The 19,345-nt window shown below is 42.5% G+C and overlaps 1 protein-coding gene across 10 annotated transcripts in view; it reads right to left on the bottom strand.

Annotated features, from left to right (window-relative positions):
• The window catches only part of hivep3b (HIVEP zinc finger 3b), a 699,020-nt gene that overhangs the window by 26,990 nt on the left and 652,685 nt on the right, over window positions 1-19,345 (bottom strand). For all 10 annotated transcript variants that reach the window (XM_072247286.1, XM_072247288.1, XM_072247289.1 and 7 more), the window contains one exon: window positions 17,519-17,694. In XM_072247286.1, coding sequence (XP_072103387.1) covers window positions 17,519-17,694 — 176 coding nt within the window. The remainder of the gene's footprint in view (window positions 1-17,518; window positions 17,695-19,345) is intronic.

Raw genomic sequence — 19,345 nt, 5'->3', positions numbered from 1 at the left:
ACAGTGTGATTAAAAGGATCTTCTTTCATTCTGTCTGCATTGAATACAAGCCTGACTCCTCTCTGAATAACAGTGTTAGTGTGTGTGTCCTGTTTAAAGATGATGGGGAAAATGTAACATCATCTCTGGAGGAAAATCACATTCACCCGTAAGCTACACTTGAAGTACAGTTATAATTGAGGTAATATGAATAATATTAGATACTTATATAATGTTTTGATATTTGAAATGTAATAAAAATATATAAAATAATTAAACTGGGTCAGAGTTTTATTTGTTTCTCAACAATGGGGATTATCCTTCTCCTCTGCTCACAACATTAAATGATTGAATGCACACAATCATGTAAACCAGCATATCATCAGTACAATCTTTAAGCGCTTGGCAGAACTATCTAACTGAGATGTGTGGAAGGGGAGGTGTGGGAACTACAGGTGACCTTACTTAGAACTCAGCATATAAACACGTATACACAAAGTATGTGCAAATATGTGTATACACACGCAGATCAAAATCCACAGAAGTGGATGCATCTATAATAGCACATACCTACACAAAATCATGCCCGTATCCACACAAACCATGCACAATAATGATCACACTAGCACATACAAATCATGTCCATCTCTATAAAAAACATGCACCATAATTATTCCCACAAAGTATAAACACATTCAGGGCTGTGCACACAAATGTAAAATGCTGTGTTCAAACAGAATTCACACATATAAAATGTATGCATAGATGGAAGCATGCTATTAAATACACAAACATGCAAATGTACACATGCTTACATGCACAGACAGATGTCAATAAAGACAAGTAAACGTGTACACATCAGGGAGTTCAAATCACGAGATAATATCATAGGGAAATCGAATCGAACACAAGAGATTCTGCAGATGCTGAAAATCCAGAGTAAAACACACAAAATGCTGGAGGAACTCGGCACATCAGGCAGCATCTATGGAGAGGAATAGAATCAATGTTTCGGGGCAAGACTCTTTATCCATTCCTGATGAAGGGTCTTCCCAAAACATTGACTCTTCATTCCTCCCCATAGATGCTGCCTGACCTGCTGAGTTTCTCCAGCATTTTGTATGTGTTACTTGGGAAATCTGATTAATATTTTCAACCTTCTTGTCCAAGTGGATGGGGCCATGTACACGATTAATGTACATAAAAGGTATTCTTAGTGCATGTAATAAATACGATTGTATTAGCACAATGGTGGTTTGGTACTTTGTCATTGGCTTCCCCTCTCTTTATACTTAGGCTGGCAGCCAAAAGGGGTTCAATGCAGACACAAGTTGGTAAATGACTGATACGAGTTCATCTATCAGTTCAACACTAGATTTGTTATAAGTATATTTGCCACGACTAGGATCCTGGATCCCTGCCAAGTGTAGCTCATCCGTGTTTTGGCTTCCAACCCTTTAGAAGGAAGGCGTACTGGTCTAGGTGATGTGGAATGCAGATTTCAAAAGGAGCTAAATTCTTGGCAACCATATATATTATGGTGATACTGAAGCCTGGCCTCGAGCTGATCTGCAGTTGTATGAATAAACTGGAAGCTATTCATGTGTGTCGAGTTTCCCTCTCTCATCAACTTATCAAAATAATTACAATTCCAGTCAATTGGAAATTAAGTCAGTCACTGAGATACTGTACTGTTTAAACCATTATCAGCAATAAATAAATAAGACACTGTCTTCACACTGTGTAGAATGAGAGGTAGCAAGGTACTGCATAGGAAATGGCGATTCGGCTTGTGGGCCCATTCTACGCTGCTGAACATCTGCTTGGTAATTGGATTTTATCCGGCTTACTGGACCGAGGTGATTGACAGCAGAGAAGGCTGGAATCTTACACCACACGGCCAAGGTCCTCAAGACCATGTTAAGGAACTGGAGCCGCAGCTGAATGACTTTTGGCTCATACGGGAGAATGAGGAGGTGCTAGATAGGAGCTACAGGGGGATAGTCATCCCAAAGTTGCAGGGGGCAGGTACCTGGGTGATTGTCAGGAGAGGGAAAGGGAATAGGCAGCAAATGCAGGGTATCCCTGTGGCCATTCCCCTCAATACAGTAATAAGTATACCATTTTGCATACCATTGGTGGGGGGGCACTCAGCAGGGGAAAGCCACAGCGAGCAGGTCTCTGGCACTGAGCTTGGCTCTGTGGCTCAGAAGGGAAGAGGAGCTGATGAGTGATTAAAGACACCAGGGATGGTAATTTCCCTCCCAAGTGCCAGGGTCAGGGGCAACTCTGATCAAATCCACCACATCCTATGGGGGTACAGTGAACAGAACAGCTGAAAGTCATGGTACACATTGTTACCAATGACATCGATAGGGAATGGAAAGAGGTCCTGAAGAGAGAATATAGGGAGTTAGGTAAAAAGCTGAAAATCAGCACCTCCAGGGTAGTAATCTCTAGACTGCTGTCTGTGCCACACACTAGTGAGGGTAAGAATAGGTTGATTAGGCAGATGAATGCTTACTTGAGGAATCAGTGTAGTGGCCAGGGTTTCAGACTTATGGATCATTGGGATCTCTTCTGGAGATGGTATGACCTATACGAAAGAGACAGGTTACACCTGAACCCGAGAGGGACCAATATCTTTGTGGCAGGTTTTCTAAAGCTGATGGAGAGGGTTTAAATTGACTTGGCAGGGAGATGGGAACTGGAATAACAGAGCTGAGGATGAGGCAGTTGGTATACAAGTAGATGTAGCGTGGAGATTGTGAGGAAGGACAAGCAGATGATAGGGCAAAATTGCAGTCAATGGGATGAGTTGAAGTGTAATATGGGGCAAAATTGGAAAGGGTGATGAATACAGGACTGTAGGTGTTATATTTGAATGCATGCAGTCTACTGAACAAGGTAGATGATCTTGGAGCACAGATATGAAGTTGTGAACATCACTGAGTCGTTGCTGAAAGAAAATCATAGTTGAGAGCTTAACATTCAAGGATACACATTGTATCGAAAGGAGAGGCAGGTAGGCTGAGGGGTAGGGGGTAGTTCTGTTGGTAAAAAATGAAATCAAATCTTTAGAAAGAGGTGTCTAGGATCAGAGGATGCAGAATCGTTGTGGGTAGAGTTAAGAAACTGCAAGGGTAAAAATACCCTGATGGGAGTTGTGCACACGCCTCCAAATAGCGGCCAGGATGTGGGATACAAATTACAACAGGAGATAGAAAAGGCATGTTAGAAAGGCGATATTACAATAATCATGGTGAATTTCAATATGCAAAAATATAGGGGAAATCAGGTAGGTGCTGTATCTCAAGAGAGGGGATTTGTAGAATGCCTACAAGATTTTTTTTAAAGCAGCGTGTGGTTGAGTCCACTAGGGGACAGGCAATTCTGTATTGGGTGTTGTTTAATAAACCAAATTTGATCAGGGAGCTTTAGAAAAATGAACTTTTAGGAAGCAGTGATCATAATATGATAGAATTCATCTTGTAGTTTGAGAGGGAGAAGATAAAGTCAGATATATCAGTATTACGGTGGAATAAAGGGATTACGGGGGCATGAGAGAGGAGCTGGCCAAAGTTGATTGGAAGGGGTCACTAGCAGGGATGATGGTAGAGAGGCAATGGCTGATGTTTCTGAAGACGATTCAGAAGGTGCAGGATAGATACATCTCAAAGATGAAGAAGTATTCCTAAAGGTGGATGATATAACCCTGGCTGACAAGAGAGGTCAAAGGGAACATAAAAGTAAAAGAGAGGGCATATTAAAGAGCAAAAATTAGTGGGAAGTTAGAGGATTTGGAAGCTTTTTAAAACCAACAGAAGGCAACTAATAATAAGAGAAAAGTTGAATTATGAAGGGAAGCTACCCAATAATATAAAAGAGGATACCATAAGTTTGTTCAAATATCTAAAGGGTATAGAGGTGAGAGTAGATTTTGGACCATTGAAACACGACGTTGGAGAGGTGGTAATTGGAAGCAAAGAAATGGTGAACAAGCTTAATAAGTATTGTGTGTCTGTCTTCACTGTGGAAGACACTAGCAGAATGCCAGAAATTAGAGACTTTTAGGGGCCAGAACTGAGCATTGGTGCTATTACTAAGGGAAGATGAAAGGTCTGAAAGCGAACAAGTCACTGATATTAAAGGGACTGCATACCAGGGTTCTGAATGAGGTATTGCAAACACAAGAAAATCTGCAGATGCTGGGTATCCAAAGCAACACACACAAAATGCTGGAGGAACTCAGCAGGTCAGAAGGTCAGCTGGTGAGAAGGCAGGCGAGTGGGACTAAATGGGAGAATGGATCAGCTCATGATAAAATGGCGGAGCAGACTCGATGGGCCAAATGGCCGACTTCTGCTCCTTTATCTTATGGTCAGGCAGCATCTACGGAAAAGAATAAACAGTCAACGTTTCGGGCCTAGACCCTTCATCAGGACTGGAAAGGAAGGGGAGAAGTCAGTGTAAGAAGGTGGGGGAGGGGAGGAAGAAGAACAAGGTGGCAGATGATAGGAGAAACCAGGGGAGGGGGAGTGGGTAAAGTAAACAGCTGAGAGGTTAGTTGATTGGTGAAAGAGATAAAGGGCTAGAGAAGGGGGAATTTGATAGGAGAGTATGGAAAACCATGGAAGAAAGGGAAGGGGTGAAGCACCAGAGGGAGGTGATGGGCAGATAAGGTGAGAGAGGGAAACAGGAATGGGGAATGGTGAAGGGGGTAGGTGCAACTACTAGAAGTTCAAGAAATCAATGTTCATGACATCAGGTTGGAGACTACCCAGACAGAATGTAAGGTATTGCTTCTTGAATGTGAATGAGGCCTCATCGTAGCAGTAGAGGAGGCCATGGACTGACATGTCAGAATAGGAATGGAGAGTAGAGTTGAAATGGGTTGCCACCGGGCAATCCTGCTTTTTGTGACAGATGGAGCAAAGGTGCTTGGTGAAGTAGCATCCCAATCTACATCGGGTCTCACCGATATACAGAAGCCACACTGAAAGAGGTAGCTGGTGGAGGCATTAATAATGACCTTTCAGAAATCACTAGATTCTGGAATGGTTGCAGAAGACTGGAAAATTGCAAATGTCATTCCACTCTTTAAGAAGTGAGGGAGACAAAAGAAAGGAAATTATAGGCCAGTTAGTCTGACTTCAGTGGTTGGAAAGATGCTGAAGTCTATTATTAATGATGAGGTTTTCAGGGTACTTGGAGGCACATGATAAAATAAGCCAAAGTCAGTATGGGTTCCTAAAGGGGAAATCTTGCCTGCCTTTCAGGAAATAGCAGGATAGACAAAGGAGTGGATGTTGTTTATTTGGATTTTCAGAAGGCCTTTGAAAAGGTGCCATACTTGAGGCTGTTTAACTAGATAAGAGCCAAAGGAATTACAGGAAAAACACTAGCATGGACAGAAAATTGACTGACTGGCAGGAGGCGAAGAGAGGGAATACAGTGGACCTTTTATGGTTGGCTGCTGGTGACTAGTGTTATTCTGTAGGGTTGGTGTTGGGACCGCTTCTTTTCACATTATATATGAATGATTTGGATGATAGAATTGATGGCTGTTTGGCCAAGTTTGCAGACGATACGAACAGAGATGGAGGGACAAGTAGCATTGAGGAAGTAGGGAGTCTGCCGAGTTATGTAGACAGATTTGGAGAATGGACAAAGAAGAGGCGGGTGGAAAATAGTGTCGGGAAATGTATCATCCTGGACTTTGATAGAAGGAATAAAGGCATAGACTATTTTCTAAATGGAGAGAAAATTCAAAAAATCTATAGTGTAAAGGGACTTGTGAGTGCTAATGCAGGATTCCCTTGCAGGTTGACTCGGTGGTAAGGAAGGCAAGTGCAATCTTAGTATTCCTTGCAAGTGGACTAGAAGATAAAGACAATATAGTCATGTTGATTCCAGGAGTGAAAGGATTAATATACGAGGAACATTTGACAGCTCTGGGATTGTACTCACTGGAGATTAGAAGAATGAGCTGGGATCTCTCTGAAACCTACTGAATATTGAAAGGCCTAGATAGAGTGAACATGAAAGGATCTATCCTATATTGGGTGAATACTGTATTGGACCAGCAGAGGTCACAGCCTCAGAATACAAGGATGTCCCTTTAGAACAGAGAAGAGGAGGAATTTCTTTAGCCAAACGGTGGCAAATCTGTGGATGTCATTTCCACAAAGAGTTGTGGAGGCCAAGTCATGGGGAATATTTAAAGTGGGGGTTGTTAAGTTCTTGATTAGTAAGGATGTCAAAGGTTTGGGGAGAAGGCAGGAGAATGGAGCTGAGAGGGATAAAAAAAATCTGCCGAGATGGAATGGGTCAAGAGGCCTAATTCTGCTCCTGAGTCTAATGCAAAATGTTACCAACTCCATTTACACTGGTATGTAAAGTCACACTTTCCTCCACAGAGCACGGAGGTTTCTTTTTTTTTTTGCATGAAAAGGCTTCCTCACAACTACTCTGGTACCTTCCACGTGGAAGGTTCACCCCGCAACAATCACTCTGAGCCTCTGACACTTAATAGATGAAGAATATTACAAAAAAATTACATGACAGGCACAAGGTCATTCATCCCAATCTGATCCAGGAAATGAGGCTGACAAATGAACCATCAGGATTGGAAATGTTTGTCAACTTCCTTGCGGTATTTATAACACACAAATAGAATATTCATCTCAGGATCTGGCCAATGCAAATGCTTAGCGAAGCCTCACTTTTCACTGAACCCCATAATGCAAACCTTTCCATTCCATCCTCTCTTCACTTAGAGTGCTTTAACACCACTTGTTCCAACTGTAAGAGAGGTTTTCAGATTCTAACTACTCTCTGGGCAGGCAATTACCCCTGAATTTCCTGAATAAATTATTGGGAACTCTCATATATTCAGGAGCTCTTGTTTTGCAAAGAAATGAACGAAACCCACATGCAGCAGTGTGCTACTTTCCAGTCAATTTCAATCCTATTTGATTTTTATTTATAAAATGACTTTTATTATAGGAATGAGCTCAATAAGCTTTACCATAAGACCATAAGATATAGGAACAGTATTAGGCCATTTGGTCGATCGAGTCTGCTCTGCCACTTCATCATGGCTGATCCAATTTTCCTCTCAGCTCCAATCTCTTACCTTCTCCTCATATCCCTTCATGCCCTGACCAATCAAGAATCTACCAACCTCTGCCTTAAATATACATGAGGACTTGACCTCCACAGCTGCCTGCTGAAAAGAATTCTATAGATTCACCACTCTTTGGCTCAAGAAATTCCTCCTCATCTCCCCTCTAAATGATGCCTTTCTATTCTGAGGCTGTATCAGGCAGCAATTTCCATGAAGAATCCATGCCGACTATGGACTATTTTATCATGTACCTCCATGTACCCTGAGACCTCATCCTTAATAATCGACTCCAACATCTTCCCAACTACTGAGGTCAGACTAACTATCCGACGGTTTCCCTTCTTCTGCCTCTCTCCCTCTTCTTGAAGAGTGCAGTGACATTTGCAATTTTCCTGTCTTCTGGAACCATTCCAGAATCTAGTGATTCTTGAAAGATCATTATTAATGCCTCCACGATCTTCAGCCATCTCTTTCAGAACCCTGGTGTGTACACCATTTGGACCAGGTGACCTACCTCACTTCAAACCTTTCAGTTTCCCAAGAACCTTTTCTCTAGTTATGGTAACTTCACACACTTCATGCTCCCTGACACCTGGAACTTCCACCATACTGCTAATGTCTTCCACAGTGAAGACCCACATAAAATACTTATTCAGTTGGTCCACCATTTCATTGTTCCCTATAACTACCCTTCCAGCATCGTATTCCAGCTGTCTGATATCAACTCTCACCTCTCTTTTACCCTTTTATGTATCTGAAGAAACCTTTGGTATCCTATTTAATATTATTGGCTAGCTTCCTTTGTATTCCATCTTTACCTTCTTAATGACTTTTTTTAGTTGCCTTCTGTTGGTTTTTAAAAGCTTCCCAATCCTCAAACTTCCCACTAATTTTTGCTCTATTATATGCCCTCTCTTAGGTTTTTATGTTGGCTTTGACTTCTCTTGTTAGCCATGATTGTGCCATCTTTCCTTTAGAATACTTCTTCTTCTTTGGGATGTAGAAATCCTGTGCTTTCTGAATTGCTTCCAGAAATTCCAGCCATTGCTGCTCTGCCATTATCCCTGCCAGTGTTCTTTTCCAATCAATTTTAGCCAACTCCTCTCTCATGCCTCTGTAATTCCCTTTATTCCAGAGGAGAAAAGAAAAATACATAGCATTCCAAAGGGGAAAGCACCAATAGGTTATGATCAAAACTCTTGATTAAAGAAAGAAACTAAGGTCTTATCTGTCTACTCATCTAGGTATGGAAGACTACAATATTCAGGGAGTTTCCTTTGTGCCAATCTGTGGCCTCTGTTTACTCTTCAATCAACTTCACAATGAACAAGGATTACACAAAGAATCCAGTGTTTTCCCGGTGTATGACGAATAAACACTTCTCGGGCTTCCAGCAGGGCGCAGGTATCGATTATAATTGATGCTCTGATGACAAACTCTTCCATCTTCATCAGGGATGATGATTACACAATTATTATTTTGCCCAGACTGGACTGAGTTACAATTGGAAAGGTTTAGACCTTGCAGAGAACAAAATGACTGCCATTTTTCCAGTATTTAACAGTGGCTATACTGAGTGTAAAGTATCTCAGGGTGGTGTAATGGCATTACATAAATGCAGTATTGTTCTTTCTTTGTGCTTCTGGCTTACAATGAGACCAGATCTCCAGGTATGTTATTGTAAAATTAGTTCCTCGGCATATCTGCTGTAACGAACGTGAGTCAGGGAGGTAAGGACAATGTTGAAATCACCTTTGATTACAGGGAGAAGCACCCCAACTGCAATTGAGATGGAAAATTGCAGTTTTGCAGTTACACGCATCAAGCATTTCCACTCATTTCTGAGAATCCACAGATCTATGGACACCGGTAGTTTTTTCTGTATTTACAGAACTGGCAAAGAAAATGATTGATCTAGAAAGGTCAGAAGATCCACTCAATTAATATAACCAGTACAAAATACCTTGTATTCGAGCAGGAAGCTCCTTCAGGTTAAAGACAAATTTCCCTGAAACATCTGTCCGGGTCTCGCTTCCAGCCTGCCAAGTATTCCAAAAAGGTCTATCAACTGGAAACTCAATATTAACTTTCCAAAATATATTCTGAGATTTTCAACTTATTTCTTTACCGTACCATACGATTCCCCATGTGCTTGCTCAGAATCGATCAGCTCTGCTCGCACTGTGGGATGGTGTACTGTAGTTACAATCTATGAAAACACAGGAATGCGATGGGCTAGTCAGGCTCCTCAAGCCTGTTCTGCTTTTTGTTGACATTGTGGCAGAATGGTATTTTTAGTCTCTGCACCTGCCATGGATTGTGTGATCAAACCTTGAAGTGGGCAAGGTGCTTCAGGGGGGTGAAGGAGTTGTAATACAAGCCACGGCTCAGTGGTTATCACTCCTGCCAGGTCAGAAGGTAACTCCCACTGAGGCACATAACAAAATACACTCAGTGGCCACATCTGCTCATTAATTCAAATCTCTAATGAGCTAATCATGTGGCAACAACTCAATGCATAAAAGCATGCAGATATGGTCTAGAGGTTCAGTTGTTCAGACCAAACATCAGAATGGGGAAGAAATGCGATCTAAATGACTTTGACCGTGGAATGATTGCTGGTGCCAGATGGGGTGGTTTGAGTGTCTCACAAACTGCTGATCTCCTGGGATTTTCATGCACAACAGTCTCTAGAGTTTACAGAGAATGGTGCGACAAACAAAAAAAAATTCAGTGACCAGTTCTGCGGGCGAAAGTGCTTTGCTCACGAGGAAGGTCAGTGAGAATTGGCAGACTGGGTCAAGCTAACAGGAAGGTGGCAGTAACTCAAGTAACCATGTGTAACATCAGTAGTGTGCAGAAGAGCATCTCTGTATGCACAACGTATTGAATCTTGTAGTGAGTAGGCTGCAGAGCAGAAGACCATGAACATACACCCAGCGGCCACTTTATTAGGTACAGGAGGCAAAGTGATCAGTGAGTGTGCATGCTGACTCTTGTGTAACTCTGAGTGAGTGCTGGATGACTGGAATTTCTACCTTACATTAAGGGATTGAACTGAGGACCAATCTGCTCGAAGAATTCAGCACACCACTTTGAGAAAAAGCAGGGCGGTTCTACCAGAGTTCAAGGTCAATATTTACCCCTCAACCAACATCAAAGAAAAGGAATGTCTGGTCACAATCACAGAGCGGTTTCGCGTTACGTGTGCAAACTGAATCACCTTTTCCTTCATTACAGCAGTGATACTCTCCAAAAAACATCACACAATCTTTGTCATAGTCATACCTCAATTTCAAAATTATCTCAAGACACTTGAGACAAAACTAAATTTGCCTAATTAGCTTTCAAGTAATTTGTATGCACCTATTTTAGTGTCTCAGTTTGGAAAGGTAAATGGGATCTCATGATTTTGTTCCATTTTTCCATCAACTTAGAAAATGGATGGCTATGTGGTTAGGAAGAATTAAATATATCTAAGAGTAGGTTAAAAGGTTAGCACAACTTTGTGGGCTGAAGGGTCTGTACTGTGCTGTAATGTTCCAAGCATCACTATAATTTACATTGGGCCACCCTGTCAACCATATTTGATACCCAGCTGCTAACTGTAAGTAGTTGTCCTCACCCTATGCTTTTCTGTTTGGACATTGCAGGCAAAGTCAGCATCCACTGTCCATCTTTAATTGCCAGGCAGAGCCAGTGAGCCCAGAGTCACGTATAATCGTGACGAGATAAGGTTATCAAATTCCCTTCCCTTAATGGTATTACTGAACCAGATGGATGCTTGTAACCACCAAAGGTTTCATGGTCACCATAACCAACGCCAACTTTTCATTCAAGATTCGGAATCTGAATCAGGTTTAATATCACTGGCATGTGTCGTGAAATTTGTTAATTCTGTGGCAGCAATACAATGCAATACATGATAAACATAGAAAAAAACCTGAATTACTCGATATATTCATGCATATTAAATAGTGAAGTTAAAATAAGTGGTGCAAAAACAAGAATGAATTACAAAGTAGTGAGGTAGTGTTCACGGGTTCAACGTTCATTTAAAAATCGGATGGCAGAGGGAAAGAAGTTGTTCTTGAGTTACTGAGTGTGTGCCCTCAGGCTGCTGTACCTCCTTCCCGACAGTAATAATGAAAAGTGGGCATGTCCTGGGTGGTGGGGATCTTTACTGGTGGACTCTGCCTTCCTAAAGCACTGCTCCTTGAAGATGTCTTGGATACCACAGAGGCTATTACCCATGATGGAGTTCATTTAATGAACTGGATTTAGATTCCCCAGTTCAATGATGGAATTTGAACTTTTCATCCCTGATTATTAAACCTGGCTCCTGGATTTCTAATCCATAAGAGCTGTCACTATTCACAACATATAAAAAGTGGGTGTGGAGAGGGGGGTGGGGGGGGGGGAAACAGATTTCCATGTGGCTGCCCTTTTCTTGGTCACATCTCCTCTTGGTGGGCCTCTCAAGCTTTGGAATTCCCTTTTATAAACTTCTCCATCTCACAGTTTGAACAACATACACAAAATGCTTGAGGAATTCAGCAAGCCAAGCAGCATCTATGGAGGGGAATAAACAAACAGCATTTCAAGCTGAAACCCTTCATCAACCTTCCCTCCCCCACCTAGCAATTTCCACATCACCTGGTCTCACCTATCATCGACTAGCTTGTACTCCTTCCCCTTCACCCACCTTCATAGTCTGGCTTCTTTCCCCTTCCTCCCTGGTCACGACGAGTATTGATTCTTTATTCCCCTTCATAAATGCTGCCTGACCTGCTGAATTCCTCTAGCATTTTGTGTGTGTTGCTCAAGATTTCCAGCATCTGCAGAATCTCTTGCATTTATGATTTGCTCTATTTGTTACAGCGCCAACATAGCATGCACACAATTCATTAACACTGACCGTACATCTTTGGATTGTGGGAGGAAACTGGAGCACCTGGAGCAAACACACATGGTCACAGGGAGAATGTACAAACTCCTTACAGACAGTGGTGAGAATTGAACCAATTTCAATTCACAGGCACTATGATAGTGTAGTTGTTAGTGTGATGCTCTTACAGCTTCGGGCAAGAAAGTTCAGAGTTCGATTCTGATGTCATCTGTATATCTTTCCTGTGGAGATTGTAGGTGCTCCAGTTTCCTCTCACAGTCCAAAGATGTATCATTTGGTAGGTTAATTGGTCATTGTAATTTGCCCTGTGAATAGGCCAGAGATAAACTGGGGGTTGCTGGGTGGTGCCGCTCAAAGAGCCAGAGGGCCTACTCCACACGGTATCGCAATAAGTAAATAAATAAATAAAGTGTTACAGCTGGGACTGGAATAACACTCTGCTAACTGTTATACCACCACGCTGCCACTTTACACCTTGCCATTCCTTAATCCTCCTTTTTTAGGATTATAGTTATCTATCCTACAAATCTCATTTTGATACCTGCGTTTATTTGATAATCCACACAGAAATCTCACTTGAAATGTTAATGATACTCTGGAGTCAAGTGTAGTCACACTTGAAAGCCATTGCTCCAAGGAAGTAGAACAAAATTCCCAGCAACCCACCTGACAGTGAGTGATCCCTCACTCCCGCAAATTTCTACAGATGTAACCCTAACCTCAGTTGGCGGCTTCATGGGAGGAGGAGGAGGCACTGCACAGGGTCAGAAAAAGCTGCAGAAAGTTGTAAACTCAGCCAGCTTCATCAAGGGCACCAGCCTCGCCAGCATCGAGGACATCTTCAAAAGGCAATCGCTCAAATAGGCGGCATCCATCTTTAAGGACCCCCATTACCCAGGACATTCCCTCTTCTCATTGCTACCATCAAGGAGCTGACACAGGAATCTGAAGACACACATTCCATGTTTCAGGAAGAGCTTCTTCCCCTCCACGATCAGATTTCTGAATGGACATTGAACCCATGTACACTACCTCACTAGTTTTTTTCCTCTCTTTTTGTGCTACTTAATTTAAATTTTGTACACATGCACACATATACCCACACAGGTATATACACATACGCACATATATATATTCATGTAGATATTTATATATTCTAACTGTAATTTATATCTTTTATGTATTGTACTATACTGCTGCCGTAAAACAACAAATTTCACAATGTATGTCAGTGATATTAAACCCAATTCTGATTCCTCTGATTCTGGAGTGTGGGACTGAAGCTACCCAATACTCTCCCCCTTCCTCTCCCCCCACCCCCCCACTGCAGTGCCAGTGATGGCTCAGTTGGTTGAAAATTCCCAATTCAATTCCCATTCCAGAGTCTGGAGCTCAGAACTAGATGGACAAGCCCTGCATATATAGCCAGTACTATACTGTCAAGAGGAATCACAATTCAGATGAGGTTTTAAACTAAAGCTGTGAATCCTTTTGCAGATGGGAAGGAAAGATCTCTTGACCTTTACACTAACTTCCTGGCCTCATAGACATTGGGTGACAAAGGACTTTCTTGTCCGTCCTGGGATTGGATGTTCTAGCGAGCAGGAGGTACAATGAGGCACATTTGGAGTTCAGGGTCCTGCCATTGGCTAGTTGTGGGCTCAATATTGAAGATGGGGGTCCTAAGGTTGATTGAAAGTCTGGAAGTAGAAGCCCAATGGCTGAAGACAGGAGGCCTAGAGATCTATCCTGGAGTTTAAGGATTGTCCTTGTGTATAGATGGGTGGGAGGGAGAAAAAGGGTTTGTTTTAAGACCATAAGACATAGGAACAGAATTAGGCCTTTTGGTCCATCAAGTCTGCTCTGCCATTCAATCATGGCTGATGCTTTTTTTTTGCCCTCCTCAGCCCCACTCCCTAGCCTTCTTCCAATAACCTTTAATGCTGTGCCCAATCAAGAACCTATCAAGCTCTGCCTTAAGTACATGCAATGACCTGGCCTCCACAGCTGCCTGTGGTATCAAATTCCACAAGTTCACCACCCCCTGCCTAACGAAATTTCTCTACGTCTCTGTTTTAAATGGACACCCCTCTATCGTTAGGCTGTGCCCTCTTCTCCTAGACTTCCCAATCATGGAAAACATCCCTTCCACATCTACTGTCTAGGCCTTTGAACACTCTAAAGGTTTCAATGCGATCCGTCCTCATCTTTCTAAATTCCAGCAAGTACGGACCCAGTGCCATTGTATGATAACCTTTGCATTTCTGAAATCATCCTTGTGAACCTCCTCTAAAGCCTCTCCGGTGCCAGCATACCTTTTCGTAGATGAAGAGCCCGAAACTGTTCACAATACTCATGGTGAGGCCTCACCAGTGCCTTATAAAGCCTCAGCATCATATCCCTGCTCTTAAATTCTAGACCTCTTGAAATGAATGCGAACGTTGCATTTGCCTTCCTCACCACGGACTGAACTTGCAAGTTAACCTTTAGAGTGTTCTGCACAAGGACTCCCAAGTCCCTTTGCATCTCAGATTTTTGAAATTTTTCCCATTTATAAAATAGTCTGTACACTTATTTCTACTACCAAACTGCATGACTATACATTTTCCAATATTGTATTTCATTTCCCACTTTCTTGCTGACTCTCCAAATCTGTCGAAGTCCTTTTGCAGGCTATGCATACCTGTTTCCCCAACACTACCTGCCCCTCCACCAATCTTCATATCATTTGCAAACTTGGAAACAAAGCCATCTATTCCATCATCTAAGTCATCGATTTGCACCGTAAAAAGTGATCCCAACACCAACCCCTATGTAACGTCACTAGTCACTGGCAGACAACCAGAAAAGGATCCTTTTATTCCTATTTGTTGCCTCCTACCAATCAGCCCATGCTCTAACCAATAAGTTTCCTGTAATACCATGGGCTCTTAACTTGAGAAGCAGCCTCATGTGTGGTACCTTGTCAATGGGCCTCTGAAAATCCAAATATACACTATCTTCTGCATCCCCTTTATCTATCCTACTTGTAATCTCCTCAAAGAATTCCAACAGGTTTGTCAGGCAAGATTTTCACTTAAGAAAACCATGCTGACTTTGTCCTATCTTGTCTTCAACATCTGGCACACTATTAGAGTCTTCCACAGTGAAGGCAGATGCAAAATACTCAATTAGTTCATCTGCCATCTCCTTGTACCCTGTTTTTATTTCTCCGGCCTCATTTTTTTTACCAGTCCTATAACCACTCTCATCTCTTTTATTTTTTTTACATACTTGAAACAGCTTTTACTATCCACTTTGATATTATTTGCTAGCTTGTTTCATATTTAATCCTTTCCAATGATTCTTTTAGTTGCTCTCTGTAGGATTTCAAAAGCTTTCCAATCCTCTATCTTCCTGCTGATTTTCACTTTGTCGAATGCCATCTATTTTGTTTTTACATTAGCTTTGACTTCCCTTGTCAGCTACTGTTTTGCCGTTTGAGTATTTCTTCATTTATGGAATACATCTATCTTATTCACCTTCCTCATTTTTCCCAGAAACTCACACCATTGCTGCTCTGCTGACATCCCTGCCAGCAGCTCCTTCCAATTTACTTTGGCCAACTCCTCTCTCATGCCACTGTGATTTCCTTTACTGCACCGAAATACTGCTAAGTCAGACCCTACTTTCTCCCTACCAAATTTCAAGTTGAACTAAATCATATTGTATTCACTGCCTTCTAAGAGTTCTTTTACCTTAAGCTCCCTAATCGCCTCCAGTTCATTACATCTAGTATAGTTGATCCCCTCGTAGGCTCAACGACAAACTGCTCTAAAAAGCCATCTCGTAGGCATTCAACAAACTCACTCTCTTTGGATCCATTACCAACCTGATTTTCCCAATTTACCTGCATGTTAAGATCTCCCATGACTATCATAACATTGTCCTTTTGACTCGCTTTTTCTATTTCCTGTCGTAGCCTGTGGTCTATATTCCAGCTATTGTTGGGAGGTCTGTATATAACAGCCATTAAAGTCCATTTACCCTTGCAGTTTTTTTAATTCAACCCACAAGGATTTAACATCTTCCAATCCTATGTCACATCTTTCTACTGATTTGATCTCATTCCTTACCAGCCGAGCCACACCACCCCCTCTTCCTACCTTCCTATCTCTCCGATACAATGTGTAACTTTGGACATTCAGCTCCCAACTACACTGATACTCACCCTGCTGGATGCAATTTTGTCCTGTCATCTGCCTGCACTTCCTGGCAGTCTGACCGCATGCAATCTTTGCTTTTTCACCATCCGTCCCATTCTGAGCCTCTTCACTTTGGTTCCCAACCACTGTCAAATTAGTTTAAACCCTCCCCAACAGCTCTAACAAACCTGCTCCCGAGAATAGTGTCCCCCTTGGGTTCAGGTGTAACCCGCCACTTTTGTACAGGCCATACCTCTGCCATAAGAGATCCCAATGATCCAAGAACCTGAAGCCCTGCCCCCTGCACCAGCTTCTCAGCCACACATTTATCTGCTAAATTATCTTGTTTCTACCCTCAGTGGCTCATTGGAAATTACTACCTGGAGGTCCTGCTTCTCAGCTTTTAGCCTAGTTTTCTAAATTCTCTCTTTAGGACCTCTATGCTTTTCCTTCTTATGTCATTGGTACCAATATGTACCAAGACATCTGGCTGCTCTCCCTCCCCCTCCAAAATGCTGTGGATGCAATCTTGAGATGCCCCTGACCTTGGTACGTGGGGGGCAATGTACCACCTGGGTGTCCCATTCACACCCACAGAATCTCTCGTCTGTTCCTCTAACTATTGAGTCTTCTATCACTACCTCTCCTCTTTTCTCCCTCTTTCCCTTCTGCACCATGTACCTATGCTCAGTACCAGTAACCCGGTCTCCTTGGCATTCCCCTGGGAGGTCATCCCCGCACCCAACTGTATCCAAAATGGTTTCCATTGTGGGCATGCTATGTTTCGCTGTTGTTTTGTTGCTTGCTGAGCTCTGAGTTGTTCTGCCGAACTTGTGGGCTGCCCCAGCAGACTGCATCCCTATGTGTGCTAGTTGTTAAGTCAAATAGCACATTTCCCTCTATGTTTTCAGTTACATATGATAAATAAATCTGAACTGAATCTGATCTTTAATGAGCAATTCTTTAACTCTATTATTTACCTGCTATTATAACGCTGCCCATGGCAGCTTGCTGTGCAACAATTGGCCACTTTATGTTACACACTAAACTAGGTCCAAAAATACCAGTCCAAAAATATTTCACTAACTGTAAAATGCCTTGGGACATTCTGAGAAGGGACAGGAATGGTACCAACGGAATGCAGAAAGCTTTTCTGGAGCTTTCTGTTTCAGCAGCAGCCACTATACTGATCAGAGCCTCTTACATGCACCATCATATCCCAGCCATTCCCGGAGTAAGTCAGCCATACTGTGCGAGCCCTCAGCAGGAGGGGAAGGGGGAAGTCTGAGGCGATAGAAAGAGGAAAGGCTTTCTCACCTTTGGTTTTGAAGGCAAAGTTACAATAGTTGCAGGCGTATGGCCGAAGGTCTGTGTGGGTGCGGATATGTTTCTTCAACATACTTGGCTTCTTGCAGCGAATTCCACATTCCTCGCACACATACTTTCCCCTTCCCCTCCCTCGCACATAAACATAATCTTCATTGGACTTATACCTACAAAAACAATATACAAAAACACAGGAGTTAATCAACCTTGGAGGTTAATGCTCCAACGCCGTGGTCAGGGTGGAGGGGAACAAGGAGCCGGATTCTGGAAACAAGGGACACTTTGGAAGGTCAGGATCATCCATGAACATCACATCACCGATATTGGAGAAATAAGTTGGTTATGGATGCTGAGGAACCTCGGTAACATAGCACTTGTTTTGAAAGCAGCCTTATGTTATATTAGCAGAGACCACTTGCTCCAGACTGTCCAGTCCACAGAAAAGGAAAAATTAAAACAGAATTCTCAGCCAACTCCACAACAGCATTCAAAGTAAACTCTGGCAGGACTCCCCTCCTCCTGCAGAGTTCCATTTACTTTAAGAAACTAAACAAAAATAACAAAAATACTGGAAATCTGAAATAAAAACAAAGATTTCTAGAAACACTCACACGTCAGGCAGCATCTGTAGAGAGTATAAGTATAGTTTTAATAGTGGAAGAGAATTAATAATGGTTGAACTGGTACTGAGACAGTGTAAAGAAACACAAAAGGAGGTTTGGTTATTTCTTACAATAGGGATGTTATTTGAAATATTGCATTTGAAGCTTCTAGTTGTGAAGGAAGGCTTTGGAGCTGAACATTTTCTTATAGATGCCATTTGATATTTGGAGTGTATCTCATCGAAGCTTTGATATGCCTTTTACCATCAATTTCTCCTCTATGACTATGCTCGCTGGTCTCCCACTCTGCTAGAGCATTAATCATCTTAAACCAGGGGTTCCCAACCTGGGATCATGGACCCCTTGTTTAATGGCAAGGGTCCAGAGCATAAAAACATTGGGAACTCCAAGGGTGTGACATGATACTCTCCTTGTACAGCACTCTTCATCACACACACTGCAAGTAAAAGCTGCCACAGGCACCCAAACACCATTCCTACAAACACAAACCCCCACACACATCAAGTGCACGCCAAATGTAACTACTGCAGCAGAAACCCCTCAATGCAACTCCCCAAACTCACCCCCCAAGTACGCCAACCAAATCTCCTGCAATCTCAAACCCTGCCAAACACAACTCTCACACAAGCCAAACATAATCCTTCATTCACACTAAGCACAACCCTCCTCAAACTTAACGACCCTCTGCATGCATTACAAACACAATTACTTGCTACCTCACAGACCAAGCGTAGCACTCACGCACATAGATGTACACACCCAACCACAATCTCACACACATCTAACTACACAGATACCCAACCACACAGACACATACACACTCACAGAAACATACAGCCAGCCACCACACACAAACACATTGATTAGTAACCGATTCCATGCAGGACAGGTACTCTCCCAAAGAATCCAATAAACTGAAATGATATCTGCTTGGGTTCAAAGAGAGCGGCGAGTGTGTGCAGCTTGGAGAAAAAGTTGTGACCATTTAACCCAGAGGGTGATGCACTGCGTTCTGACTCCAACCACAGTGTAGGGTCAGCACCTGCCTTGAACTACGATGCCAGGTACTAAATCAGCCTGTGATCAAAGTGCTGAAAATGCTGTAAATCTGCTGCCGATGACAGCCCTTTGGCAGCTTGGTACCACTGCAGCTGTCAAGTGTCTCACCTAGATGCCGCTCTTCCCACCAGAGTTT

This window comes from Mobula birostris, chromosome 30 (assembly GCF_030028105.1).
Source record: "Mobula birostris isolate sMobBir1 chromosome 30, sMobBir1.hap1, whole genome shotgun sequence".
NCBI classification, from domain to species: domain Eukaryota; kingdom Metazoa; phylum Chordata; class Chondrichthyes; order Myliobatiformes; family Myliobatidae; genus Mobula; species Mobula birostris.
Note: the sequence above shows the minus strand (reverse complement) of the source record. Positions and strands in the feature narration are given on the sequence as shown.